Source organism: Nicotiana attenuata, unplaced genomic scaffold, assembly GCF_001879085.1.
Source record: "Nicotiana attenuata strain UT unplaced genomic scaffold, NIATTr2, whole genome shotgun sequence".
Lineage (NCBI taxonomy): Eukaryota > Viridiplantae > Streptophyta > Magnoliopsida > Solanales > Solanaceae > Nicotiana > Nicotiana attenuata.
In genome coordinates this window covers 100,964-115,943 of record NW_017671900.1, presented here as the reverse complement: position 1 = coordinate 115,943, position 14,980 = coordinate 100,964, and the positions used below count along the sequence as shown (strand labels likewise).

The 14,980-nt window shown below is 35.1% G+C and overlaps 1 protein-coding gene across 1 annotated transcript; it reads left to right on the top strand.

Annotated features, from left to right (window-relative positions):
* Positions 1 to 1,462: 1,462 nt before the first annotated feature.
* LOC109210798 lies at positions 1,463 to 3,123 on the top strand. Its single transcript, XM_019374266.1, has 2 exons — positions 1,463 to 2,161; positions 2,616 to 3,123. Exons 1-2 carry the CDS (start codon positions 1,670 to 1,672, stop codon positions 2,679 to 2,681), a joined length of 558 nt encoding a protein of 185 aa, XP_019229811.1. The 5' UTR covers positions 1,463 to 1,669; the 3' UTR covers positions 2,682 to 3,123.
* Positions 3,124 to 14,980: the final 11,857 nt, after the last annotated feature.

Genomic DNA, 14,980 nt, shown 5'->3' with positions numbered 1-14,980 from the left:
TTCGATATCCGATACTTATTTTGGGGATAAACTAAATTGGATTCGCGCATAAAAGTCTCATTTTAAGATTAATTGATCTCTAGCAAAGTCAATTTTTTATACGTAGCTCAAACTTAAAATATCGGATTAAGAATAAATAAATACTTAGAGATTATTTGGTACAATTGTGGGATATGCGATGGGTATAATATCTCATTGGTTTAGTTAAACTATTTTCTATATGGGAAAACTAACCACGCTATTTTAATGTAGAAGTTATTCCCGAATTAACTAATACTTCAAACCACACGTAAGATAAAGTTAATCCTTATCCCATGTATCAAACCACCATATATGACCTTTGGTATAAATATAATTATAGAGTAATAAGTAAGGGCATAATAAAAAAAATAGGAAACAATCCCACCATAACAAATTCGTTATTTCATAAAATGAGACTTTTCATTGTTCCGAAACAACGAATTTAACAATACAATACAATCAATTTTAAATAAACAATCAAAACAAATATTATAATTTTGAGATAACAATACAATACGATACACTGGCTAACAACCATCCAAACAACATTCTCGAATCGTAACTACAAAACATTGTTTTTGCAAAAAGAACTGCTAATATACTAGTAACTTTTAGAAAACTTAAACAAACACTGATTTAAAAGAAATTCAAAGCAAAGTATTAAAAATTCATGGACGAAATGCCAGGCGTTAAACGTATATGATATACTTTAACTAATTCAAAATTATGTATGTTTAGTGAAATATTACGAGTATCAAAATAAGTGTCAACTATAAGTAGAAAATAGTTCGCCTAGTTTCACTCTCTCCCATGTATACTTTCTTTTCTCACCATTCACATGCGCGATTTTAGCAATTTCTCAAATTCAAAAAAGGAATTTATAGCACAAAGTGCGCCGTTCCACACATTGTCTCGTACTTATCGCTCAATTTCCATGCATATCGCTTGCGCCTCTCTTTTTTTCCTCCACCTCCTTGCGCCGTTTTCCAATTGACTTCGTTCGTGCCAACCGAATCCTTACACGTGCCAACAGATATTTCTTTACATAAAAAATATTACTCTTCCCGGTTCACAATAAGTGTCCAATTTATTTTTTCATTTTGGTTCAAAATAAGTGTCAAGTTATGTATCAAGAAAGAATTCAAATTGTTTTTACAGAATAACCCCTATGTACACATCTCTAAAAAGTTTTCTTACTCCTCACATTAAATGTTTAATTAGGGATAATTTAGTTATAGTAGGTATTTTTATATAGAATTTAATATTTTTTTAATGGACATGCTAAAAGCAAATTAAACACTTATTGTGAACGGAAGGAATTACTACCTTAATTCGAGATGGTTGTACCTCTATCTCGTGAAACTCGAATGCATAGGATAAAAAACTCAGCAAAAATGGGCCCCATGCTTACCACCAATAATTGATCATTCTCCTAATCCCCTCTGTATTCCTGCTGGCAATATTTGCCTTAGCCCCTTCTTCTTCTTCCTCCTCTTCTCTTCTCGCTCACAATTCAATCTTTGCCTCCACCATTTTTCTCTCTCCTTCAAACCCTATTCTTAAACCCTAAATTTCTTGTTCCCTTTAAAAAGTTCAAAACTTTTTCTTTTTCCTATGTGTTAACACGACCAATTTTAAGAACACCAAGATGCTGCAACATTTTTGTCTTGGTCGATTTTCTGCGATGTTTCTTCTTCTGTTATGTTCAATTTTCGCAGTATTAACAACTGCAGAATCATCAATATACGAAGTTCTTGAATCCCATGGATTGCCAAGGGGTTTACTTCCAAAGGGTGTGAAGAATTTCACATTAGACAATTCGGGGAAATTTGTGGTCCATTTGGATCAAGCTTGCAATGCCAAATTCGAGAATGAATTTCACTATGATAGGAATGTATCGGGTACAATAAGTTACGGACAGATCCATGCACTTTCAGGAATTGAGGCTCAAGATTTGTTTCTATGGTTTCCAGTGAAGGATATTCGGGTTGATATACCCAGTTCTGGATTGATTTACTTCAACGTTGGCGTTGTATCTAAGCAATTCTCTTTGTCTTCATTTGAGACTCCTAGGGATTGTACTGCTGTTCAACTCATGGATCTTCAGGATGACATGCACATAGCTGACGCTGTTTCTAAGGTCTTTTCTCTTTCTTGATTGGTTCTTTTCTAAGTTGACCATTTTCTGCTCGAGTTTCTTTTGCTTATTTTGTTTGGAAAAATTGAAGACAGTAATTTGGCTACATCTGTAAGTCCCCTGTAACTCAGGAACTTGGGCCAAGGTTTGAACTTGTCTGTGAAAAATTTATTCCCCAAATGGATTGTTGAATCTAAGCTTGGTTATTTTAATCAAGTGCATAGTTCTTTGCATTATTTGGTAACTGCCTCATTTGTTATTGCTGGCTGATTATTCCAAGCACTGGCCTTTTCTTGTTCAATTTGGATGTTGTATATAAATATTTTGAAGCTAATGAAATGTTCACATAATGTGCTTTAAGTAGTATATATGTATCTGCTTCTGCATTTTGATGTTCATTTTGTATAAGTGTCCACTGTTTGTTTATTAATTATTGGAATTGTCATTTGTTGAGCAGAGTCAATCAGAGGAGCTTCGATACAAGTTTGATCAGGGCAATATCTGGAGGAAGGCTATATTGTAGAAATAAGCAGTTCAAGATGGTTGATTCAGTATAACACAATAGCTCAATCAAGTCGTCGTTCGGTGTCAGTCATTCCTTCTATTATAAATGTTTGAAGATGGTTTCAGTTTGGTTTCGCAAGGTCTCTCATGTGCTTCAAACAGATTGTGCTGTTTCAGTTGCGGTTTCTTGTATAGTTGCAAAAATAGTAATGAGCATATGAGACAATCATCAGATGAGTTGAGCTATAGAATGATATGCCATTATTGGGCATCTCATAATGAATTTGGAGGCTGGTGGGAGGGAATATAGAAAGGTTTGTTTCTTTGTTGGATTCGTTTATGAATGTGGACATAAATTGTTATTAGGTATTCACTTTTTGCAGTTGGAGATATAGAACATGGAACAATGGAAATAAATTTGCTTTCTTTCTTTATGTATACTACTGAGTACCATTTTTGTCTCTGTACCTGTGATGATTGTGATTTTGCTTTGAATAGGGGCTGAGTGTGTTAGAGGACATTAACTGCAGTTGCTGGAATTTGAAGGAAATAATTCAGAGAAATTAGACTAATACTAGTAACATTACTTAACAAATTGGCACATGCAGCTTTCTTTTTAAATAAATAAATTCCCTCTTGTTGGACAGTTGTCTAAAATTAAATATGTAATGCCGTGGGCATATTTAATCAAGAAGTGAAAAGGTTGTGCTGGATAGGCCAGTTGGATAAAGAGCAAATTGTGGTTGGCACTTGGCACTGCAATCTGTAGAAAATGTCTGGTCCAAGCTTTCGAGTTACAAGAATATTTGTTTTATATGTATGTGGTCTCTGACTAAATGGTTATACGAACTCCATATCTTAGGAGAAAACATAGTTTCATGTGTCTCTCTCTCTCTCTGTCTCATCAATATAATAAGAGGGAGATTTCCTATTCACTAAAAGAGGGCATCTCGATGTATGGTTGGCTTGGAATCTGTATAGTAGGTTATACTTATAACCTAAGGCATTTGTTGGATGTGTGGTGTACCAGTTAATTAGGTATAATTTGGCTATCTTGGTTAATTATATACTAGTAGTATAGTTAGTAGTAGTAGTCTTAGAAAGCATTTTTGTCTTTTGTCTCAAGTCTTTTTATTGAATTAATTGATGAAAGCTAAAATTTGACAGGTTGGTTTTCCACTTACTCTTTGTATGTTTTGATTGGGAAAACCTTTGTGGCAACAGGGATGAGCACGAACTTTTCTGACAATCATTTTGTTGTCACAGCATCCCCATGCTTTGTTTGGTACTTAAACTATATATTGACTTACGTCATGTTGTTTTGGGCTGTTCTGTCATTATCTAACAAATTCCGTAGATGATTAAAAGTGCCAGCTTTTCGTTAGTGTAATAGTAGCAATCCAACAAATAATATACATGTGATTGGTCTATCCTATTTAAGGCTTTAACCCTTTGCTTAATTGCATGTCTAATTTTCTCACACTATACATGTGAATGCTAAAAAATGCGACAATCATAAAATAAAAATAAAAAAGCACTAGCAACATAAATTGCGAATAAAGTAATGTTGTAAAGTTAGAACATTGAAAATGACGCATATATAATGGAAACAGCAAATCAAGATGTTATTAGGGTTTATCTTCAAGCTTCTTTCAAGTAAAAGGCCTTTGCGGCGTGGTACAAAGTAAGAAAAGCTCAACAAGATGAAAGTCAAGGAAGCAAGTGAAAAGCTAAGAGGAGAATATTCAGCCGGCTAAGTTTGTCAATTTTTCTTACTTCTCATGCCTTCAAGATATATTTGTCAGTTTAAGTCTATCTTTAGAACGAAAAAGTATTTTTAGCCATCAAAAAACTTAAAAAAGATCAAAATTGCTCTTGAACTATACAAAATAATACAATTATACTCTCCGTTAAAGTTGGTAGCTTAAGTAGGCGTTTGGAAGTAAGAATTATAAAATTCGAAAAAATGGTAAAAAAAAAAAAAAAATTCAAGTGAATATGGTATTTGACATTTAGAGTTGTGTTTTGACATAAATTTTTGTTCGGGTTGTTTTTGAAGTTTTGTGAGTGATTTGAGTGAAAATTTTGAAAAACAATTTTTTGCAGTTTTTCAAATTTTCGAAAATTTTCAAAATACATCTCCTTAGAAATTTTACGAACAAACATTGATTTCGAAATTTGATTGGAAAGTTTTGCCTTCCCTACTGACAGATCCATGTTCTGGATTTTTTACTCTGTTCTTTCATTTTCTCTCTCTATCTTCTTCCTCTCTTTTTGACCTCTATTGAAAAGCCTCGCCCAGGCTTCCCAAAAATCCCAGGCCAAAAAGAGTTTGCATCCACAAAATTCCTCTCTTCAATTGCATAGATGTACTTCAGTAATCCATATTGGATCTAATAATTTATGAAAATGGATAAATCATTGTAGTAATTTATCATTACTTTATTTGTATTTTTTATTGCATTAACCTCCTTAACCTAATAATTGTTCGTCTTGATCTGTTAGTACATAAGTTTTTTTTGGCTATTATTAGGTCCCTTTCTTTCGAAATGACATTGCCATCTTAGCCCTTATAGTCTTTCTCCGTCCAAACTTTTTCCAAATCAAATAATTTAAGACCTGAACTGAAAAAGTAGTTGCACCTAACTACATATTTGGAAAAAATTGCCGAAACTATTAAAATCGAAAGGTATTTCCATAACTCTTGAACAATCACACCTAGAAAGTGCAAGACGATCATAAACTAATAAACAAAAATAATATATATATATATATATATATATATATATATACTAGTACCTATGAGCAAGCGTTGCACGTTAATAGTGGCACGTGATGATTTAAACATTTATTTATATGAAGGACCAATAAAATTTAGTTAATGAGATAAATTTTATGCATAATAATACAATAATCATCTAAATGCCGAAAAATATACTATTATAGTAGTAGCATAATACATGAATTTAAAATAAAAGGACACAAATGATCAATTTTGTCATGTTAGTTAGATAATTATGTATTATAGTTTAAAAGTACTTAATGTGATGGTATCTTAACAAACACTTCTTCGTGGACAATATTTTCTTATGTATGTCTCCTCCTAATGCTTTGGTTGCTCTGCCTTAACCAAACCTCTTGTTGTCGATCTTGATATCCCTGTTGAAAGTGCAACAAACAGTTGTTCGTGAAAGAAAACATATCGCGGTAAATATAGTCCAATATTTAGGATGTTTGTCCTTGTGCTTTATTTATTATATTTGCAAAACATAAACATACTAAAATTATTTTTACACAAATTTAAAAGGATATTCCTTAGTTTCAAAACACGAAAGTTGAATTCAGGGATAAGAATATACTTAGAAGCACATTGACCAGTATCATAATTTTTTCATGTATGACGTTCTTGTCAAAACTTCTATATATCATTTGTATGCTATTACATAAGCTATTCGGCGTATGTAAATTTTTCAGTAGCATGACATACATATTTTTCTTTAAAATCAACTTATATACAATGGAAAATCAATTTTAACTTAGTCTATTCAATATACGGTGACACCAACATAGGTAAGAAATAATAAACTTGACAACAAACATGTATGGTAGAAGGCCATTTGGTATTAAAGTATTTAAGTATTCTTCTTGGTAGTAATTATTGGTATCATTTTCTGCTGAGCCAAAACAGAAAAGCATTTTGTTTTTACTATAAAATTTTGCAATCAACATTTTATTTAGTTGATCAACATATTCATTTCTGCTAGCTAAGATATTTTTTAATTCTATCATGCGATTTGCACAAATTACATTTTGATCTAATTATGAAATATTTCTCTAATTAAATGCACTACTATTGCCGTTTTGATTGATAACCAAGTTCAGGAAGAACCAACTCATCTTTTATTGGATGCTCTTTTTGTTTCCGACACGAAGCAAGAAGACACTGTATACTAGATCTGTTCTTACTTTATATTTCTTGTTTGATGAATCTTTTTATTTGAGGCCAGAAGTATAACTTTGGCAAGCTAGCTTTTACGGTCTCTGCTTTTGTTGATTTTGGAACTACTGGCAGTACTTGACATAAATTACCTCCAAAATCATTAATTTCCACCAAACAGTTCATTAATATCCAATATATCTCTAGAACTCCGGGCAATTATTTCGATCATTTGACACTTAGCCATAAGTGTTTCATCCCATATTATCAATTTTGCTTTTCTTATAAATTTATCACTATTGCTCTACTGTGATATATTTATGATGGTTATTTAAGTTGTTTGAAGAGGTATATCAAATCTAAAGTGGGTGATCTCACAATAAAATCGTTATTTGTACACCACTTGCTATTATTGCTAACAGTGTCATGCTTCTTGATATGATATTTGCAAATAATGCATGATATAGAAATATTAAATTCTCATGTGATCGATCCCAGTTAAATTGCAACTATCAATTTCTTGGAAGTCTTTTTTAATTTTACCAAATCCGTACGTGCTCCAATGAATGAGGCAATGCACTCCTTTACATAGGCAGTATGAAGCGGCGGTGGAAATTATCTATTCTAGTCCAGGTGAAATTTATATATATGACTATGGAACATAACAATGGGTAGGAATCTTGCTTTATATATGAACCCCATGCGAATTAGTATTAACTAGTAAAAGTTTTCAATGTCACAATTTTATCCGCACATGAAATTATATTAAAAATAATATGATTACATTTTTAACTGAGCTAGCTACAGCTGTAATTCATACATGCGGTGAAGCTTCATAAATGAAACAGTGAAATCGAGTAAAAGAGAACAGGAGAGAAGAGATAAAGAAGTTTCTAGATCATTTCTGTTTTTCTGTTATGATCCAAGAAAGAGATCCGTGTGATCTCTTTTATCCCTAATTACAACTGCTATGATTTCTCCTATTTACAAACTACTCCGTTCTAGTTTCTTGTAGGTCCCTTAACCCCTTTTCTTTAATACTCCCATTCAAGCTGGAGAGTGGAAAACATCCAACACTCCCAGCTTGGACAGAAGCGTTTGATGCTGTGCAGTTCCCAGCCCTTTAGTGATAAGGTCTGCCAGTTGTATTTTTGTGGGAATGTACTGTGGTGTGATCAATTCACTCTTTAGTTTTTCACTCACAAAATGACAGTCTATCTCTATATGTTTAGTCCTTTCATGAAATATGGGATTTGTAGCTATTTGCATAGCTGTCATGCTATCATAGTGCAAACTTACTGGTGTTTGTACTTTGTTTCCTAGTTCATCCAATAAATCAACCATCCAGATACTCTCTGCCACTACAGCTGCCATACTTCTATACGCTGCTTCTGCCGAGCTTCTACTGATAGTCTGATGTTTCTTTGACTTCCAGGACAATAGAGAATCTACCAGCTTGATCACATATCCTGTCGCAGACCTTCTGGTGTTGGGGCAGGGTGCCCAATGCCTAATCTAAGTCACAGAAGCCTGTAAGTACTTGTGTCTCCCCTTTCCTTAGTAGTATCCCTAGACCTGGTACTCCTTTGATGTATCTGACTACTCTTAGGGCTACATCCATATGAGACCTTTTGAGAAGATGCATAAATTGACTTAAGACCTGTACTAAAAAATATATATCAGGTCTTGTAATGGTCAAATATAGCAATTTTCTAGCTAGTCTCTGATAAGTTCCTATTTCTTTCAGTTGTGCATCATCTGTATGGTTATCATAATCTACTGTAGTAAGCTTATGATTCAGCTCCATTGGTGTAGCAACAGGTTTGCATCTACTCAGTCATGCATCAGCAATTAACTCCAATGCATATTTTCTCTGATTCAATAGAACACCTTCTTCCGATCTCATAACTTCAATGCCCAAAAAATATCTAACCTCTCCTAGGTCCTTGACTGTGCAAGATGTTTTTTGCTTCATTTATCAATGACTGTGAGCTACCAGTAATCAGTAGATCATCTACATAGATGAGGATGATTACAATGTCTTCTGCATATCTGTTGGTAAACAAAGAGTGATCATGGGAACTTTTTGCATAACCAGCTTCTAATAAGGTAGTGGTTAACTTGACATTCCACTGTCTGGATGCCTGCTTTAGGCCATAGAGGGATTTCAAAAGCCTACACACCTTATACTCCCCTTTCATTTGAAAACCACGGGGTAGGTCTATGTACACCTCTTTAGTCAGATCTCCCTGAAGGAAAGCATTATTGACATCCATTTGAAATAGATTCCAACCCTTAGAAGTAGATACACTAATAACAATGTGCAAGTAACCATTTTAGCCACCGGAGAGAAAGTCTCATGATAATCCAATCCTTCTTGTTGAGTATAGCTTTTTGCCACTAGTCTTGCTTTAAACTTGTCTATTTCACCATTGACTTTATATTTGATCTTGTATACCCATTTTGAACCAATTGGCCTCTTAGTAGGAGGCAAATCAACTACTGCCCAGGTGGAGTTGGCTTCAAGAGCCTGAATCTCCTGTTGCATTGCCTCTACCCGTTGCTTTTGTTGAGCTGCTTCTTTGAAGGTCTTTGGTTCAGTCGAAGTAGAGAAAGCACCTAGATATGATTGGTAGTTTGGTGACGGGTGAGAATATGAAATATGAGAGAATATGGGATACTTACTACCTTTGGAAGAATTAGTGGCAGTGACATAGTCTTTTATCCAAATTGGAGGTGCATGAGTTCTTTGTGGTCTCACAGGTATGGATAAAAGGTCTGCAGATTGTATGGCATCAGGTTCAGAAGCTATTGGTGTAGATTGTTCTACATTCTCAGTGCCTTCTAACTCAGAAGATGGTCCTGCTGGAACTACTTCATGTAACTCCCCTTGAATGCCATTATCATCAGTGGTTGAATTGTCAGTTGGAGGATGCATGATAACATGATTTGTCTCAGAAATGGGAGGATCAACTGGTGGTAATTCCTGCTGTAATGAGACTGGACTTGGAGTAAGGACAGTATCCTGCAAGAGTGGTTGATTCTTAACTGTGATATGGGTGAACATATCCTCCTCAGTGCCGGAAAGGTTCTTGAATGAAAATATGTATTCTTTAAAAACAACATCTCTACTGACAAGGAAGGTTCTATTTTCCAAGTCATAGAGCCTATGCCCCTTTTGAGTGTCAGAATAACCAAGAAATATAGTTTTTTTTGCTCTAGGAGCAAACATATCTCCCCTTGGCAAGCTACTTGCATACCCCAAACAACCAAACACCTTGAGATATTCTACACTAGCTTGTTTGTTGTAAAGCAGCTCATATGGATTTTTTCCTTCTAACACAGGAGTCGGTAGCCTATTTATCAGATATACTGCAGTCCTCACACATTCACCCCAGAATCTAATAGGCACCCCACTTTGAAATTTCAAAGCCTTGGCCATTTCAAGGATATGTCTATGTTTTCTCTCCACAACTCCATTCTGTTGTGGAGTATAGTCATAACTACTCTGATGCACGATCCCAAGTGAAGTAAACAATTCATTGCATTTAGAATTAAAGAATTCACTTCCATTATCAGACCTCAAACATTTCACAGATACATCAAACTGATTCTTTACTATTGAGATGAAGTTTTTCAGTACAACTACAACTTCACACTTAGAATTCATCAAACACACCCATGTATACCTGCTAAAATTATCTACTATAGTAGCAAAATACTATTTTTATCATATGTGGGAACTTTGTAAGCCCCCAAACATCTAAGTGCACAAGCTGGAAAATACAAGTGGACTTTGTATTACTAATAGGGAACTAAAGTCTGCATTGTTTAGATAGGGGACATATGTCACAGTCTTCAATGTCAGTGTTACTAACTTTATTTTGCAGTGCAGGTAAATGTTGTATAGTCTTCAAATAGGCATGCCCCAGTTTGTGGTGCCATAATATGCTATCTGACTTTTCTTTCAAGGTTGTTCCTGCTAATATTACTGCTTTCCCCTTTAGCAAGTATATGACTTCTGATTCTTTACCAATTCCCAGTACCTTGCCAATGTAAAGCTCCTGAAACAAGCAGAAATCAGGGTAAAAGTTGACTGAACACCTGAGTTCCTTGGAAATTTTTGACACTGACAATAGATTGAATTTATAGTTAGGTACATGTAGAACATTTTTCACATTTTCCTTTCCTAAGACCCCTGCACTTCCTGCATGTTTTATCTCTGCTCTAACCCCTGTTGGTAACTGCACGCCACTATGTTCTTGTCCTTTCATGCTTCTAACATTGCTTAATATTTCCTTATTATGAGTAATATGATATGTGGCTCCTGAATCCACTATCCATTCTTCTATTGATGGACTGCAAAGTAGAGAGGCTATACCTGCCATATTTGATGAGCAATCTCCTGTTGTTGGCTTCTTCAAGAGGCCTACCAACTGTTTGTATTGTTCTTCTGTTAGAACATGAGTTTGGAATGGATTTCCAGACCCTGCTGCTTCTTCAATACTTGCAGCATTCACATAAGGTCTAGTTCCTCCACTCGGAAACTTCTTCTTGCTTTTAAAATCTGCTGGAACTTCGATGATCTTGTAACAGTTTTCTTTCAAATGCCCTTTTATAACCACAATGTTCACAAATTAGGCCAATCTTCTTTGGCTTGAAGACCTGACCTCTTCCGGCCATCATAATCGAAGGATCCTTGTTTGTATCTGTAACTCCTAATGATCTCTGGCTTTCCTCCTGTGTCACTATTGCATAAGCCTCATTTACAATGACAACATGCCTCCTCAACAACAAATTGCTCCTTACATTATTGTATGTCTCATTCAATCCCATCAGAAATTGTAACAATCTCTGATTAGCTAAAAGTTTCAGTGATGGTCTAGATTCCTCACAATCACTAGCAGAGATTGGAACCAGTACATCCAATTCATTCTACAAGTCACTCATTTTTGTGTTGTAACTAGTTCCAGAATTAGTACCCTATTTTAAGCTAGCTATCTCTGTCCAAAGATGATATATTCTTGTCAAGCTACACCTATCAAATTTCTACTTGAAATCACTCCAAACCTTCTTAGCAGTAGAAGAAAATACAATACTAGGCATTAACTCACTTCCTAGTGCTTCCAATCCACGATAACACGATTGCATTGCATTTCTCCCATTGTTCAGCATGTTCTCCTCTATACATACTTTTGGCACATGTTCCGTCCACGAACCCTAGCTTTCCTTTTCCTCTCAACGCTAGCTTCATCACCCTACTCCACAAGGCATAATTTTTCGGCCCTATGAGTTTGATAGGAACTAGAACTAAGCCCAGAGCATTGGAAGCTTGAAGGAACAACGGATGATTGTGCTCTAGCAAGGTCACTTCATTTCCAGCCATGTCTGCTTAAATAGAAAAACTCAAACCCCTAATTTTAGAGTAATTCCAGTGCTTTCGTCTGAACTTCAAATCCAACCTCTAGAATTGAGATCGAGGCTCTGATACCATGTTAACTGAGCTAGATTGAGCTAGCTATAACTGTAATTCATACATGCAGTGAAGCTTCATCAACGAAACATTGAAATCGAGTAAAAGAGAACAGGAGAGAAGAGAGAAAGAAGTTTCTAGATCATTTCTATTTTTCTGTTATGATCCAAGAAAGAGATCCGTGTGATCTCTTTTATCCCTAATTACAACTGCTATGATTTTACCTATTTACAAACTACTCCCTTCATAGTTTCTTGTAGGTCCCTTTAGCCCTTTTTCTATAATATACATGACTACAGATATTTACTTGTTCAATTTTATATGAATTAGACAGCTCGAAAGTAATTATACTAATAGGATTCCTGAAGGTAATCATGTAGGATTCCTAACGTGTAGTATTATGTCCTAAAACTAATAGGATTATAAGGCTAATATCTAGAATTCCGGTTATGTTCTTTTATTATGAGTTATTATATTTAATATTATAAGGTTATTTTTCTAAACCGACATTGTATTCATGCTTTTATATACTCCTTCTGTTCCAATTTATGTGAACCTGTTTGACTGGGCACGGAGTTTAAGAAAAAATGAAGACTTTTGGAATGTGTGGTCCTAAACAAGTCAAAAAGGGGTCCATAGTATTTGTGTGGTTATACAAGCTTCTCATTAATGGTAGAATTGTAAGTTTAACCGAAATTGTTTCCAAATTTAGAAAGGGATAATTCTTTTTGGAACGGATCAAAAAGAAAATAGGTTCATATAAACTGGAACGGAGGGAGTATATATTTTCAATTCATGGGGAAGTGGTGCATTTGGCAGTATCTTAATTGAAAGGTTCAGTAAGTATTTTTTTTCAAAACCTCAACGTCCAAACAGTAATTATCCATAAAAGGTAAAATACAGCAACACATATGATACATACGTAGTGCAAGTTGCTAATTTATGCATTTATAACAGAAACGTGCAAGGATTTTTTTTTTCTTTTTTGAAAAATTATTTTTGAATCTTCGGAGTTTTGGGTGAGGTCTTTAATGGAGGTTGAAAAAAGAGGAAGGAGAAAGAGAAATCAAATGATAGATGACAAAAAAGAAATAAAAAGCAAAATCAAAATAAGGGGCTAGGGTGGGGTGTAATTGTGTTATTTCGAATTCCCTCCGATTCACAATAAGTGATCAATTTGCTTTGTGCACAACCATTAAGGAAATATTTAATTCTAGGCGAAAATAGTTAGTGTGACTAAACTACCCTTCATTAAATGTTGCACCATAGTTATAGTAGTACTTACTTCTCTTCTCAAATGTGAGGAGTGAATGACTTTTTAGGGATACGTACATAAGGATAATTTTGAAAAAACAACTTGAATTTTTTCTTGATTTTACAAATGGACACTTATTTTGAACAAAAATAAAAAAGCAAATTGATCACTTATGATTGACCGGAGAGAGTATAGTTCAGGGATATTCTTTATCCTTTTCCGAAAAAAGGGGGGAGGGGAAGGAGAGGGGGGGGGGGGGATGTCAGATGAATTTTAAAAATGAAGAAAATATTTGTTGGGAATTAAAAAAATCCCAAAAATGGCTCTGTTAGTAGGGAAGGGAAAAAATGTGTCTTTTGATCACGGCAGGGGCATTTAAGCTACCCACTTTTAAGTTTTAACGGAGGGTATATAATTCAGGGGCAATTTTGACTCTTTACTGTATTAAAAGTGATGTGGGACAAACTCTATAACATGAGTAGGACGATCATATGTAAAGTACGTCTGCTGGGTGCTAGGTGCATCAGCCTGGAAAGTTTGTCAATTTTTCTGACTTGTCATGCCTTCACAATATATTTGTCTGTTAAGTCTATTACTCCTGTTTTAAGGTATGACCTAAATCTACCACAGCAGTATATAAGGCAATGTTTTCACTTCTTGTCAAGTTACTTCTAGTCCTATAACCCTATCAAATCAAAATTCGTATGGCCATCCTGTTTGGTGAGCATCGTCGTCAATCGTCATCATAGAAAAAGTCAAAAGTTTCATAATTCACCGCCAAACCAACATGGGAAGGCAAAGAACATTCTCTTTCTTGATTTGGTTTGCTATCATCTAGTCAACCTGTGGACTAGAAAAAAGAATACATGAGGAAAAAGATAATGGAGAAACCATTCGAAATGCATTCAAGAATTGTGGATCTGAATTCCCAGCCATGCATATAGCAGAAAGATTTCATTATTCTTTTCCGCCAAATAAATAAATATATAAATGTATACGGTAAAATCGGAGAGTCCAATTTTCCATCGTTACGACGTCTCGATGGCTCTAAACCATGGTCGAGTTTCACCCCTCGAGGGCCATCGATGCTCGACCTCGGAGCAGTATGGACCGACGGTTACGGGGAGAAAGTGGGGAGTTCCCAAGGCGTGTAGCTAGAGCCGACAAAGTCTGTCAGGCTAGTCGGAGCCCGCATCATGACAGTAACTAGCTATCCCATCTCCATATCTTTGTAATTAATACATTTGTACTACGTTGGGATTATCCCTCCTATATAAAGGGGATCCCTGTCATTTTGTAGACATCTGATGCTCAATACTAAAAACACAAGAACATTCTCTCTGCTTTCTAACATATTCTCTTGAATTCATTGCTTCATTTATTGCTTACATTCATTGTTCTATTTATTGTTCTTCATTTATTGCTTATTATTGGCCATAAAGAGCCGCCATTGATCTCATTACAACCGTTAATCTCCCATCGACTACCCTCGATAGCTCCCAGCCGAGCATCCAACTCGACCTCGAGGCCCCGAATAAGTAATCTCGAGGCGCCGATTGACAGTGATTCGATTTGGTTAATATCTCGTATTTAAGCTCTTATTTCACTTCTAAGTCTCTCACATAGCATCAACTGCTTAACAACTAGCATAAA

Excerpts from the sequence above, each read along its gene's own strand:
- LOC109210798 (XM_019374266.1), top strand. The coding sequence starts at position 1,670 with ATGCTGCAACATTTTTGTCTTGGTCGATTTTCTGCGATGTTTCTTCTT. Across the intron at positions 2,162-2,615 it reads TAGCTGACGCTGTTTCTAAG|AGTCAATCAGAGGAGCTTCG; the intron begins GTCTTTTCTCTT and ends TTTGTTGAGCAG.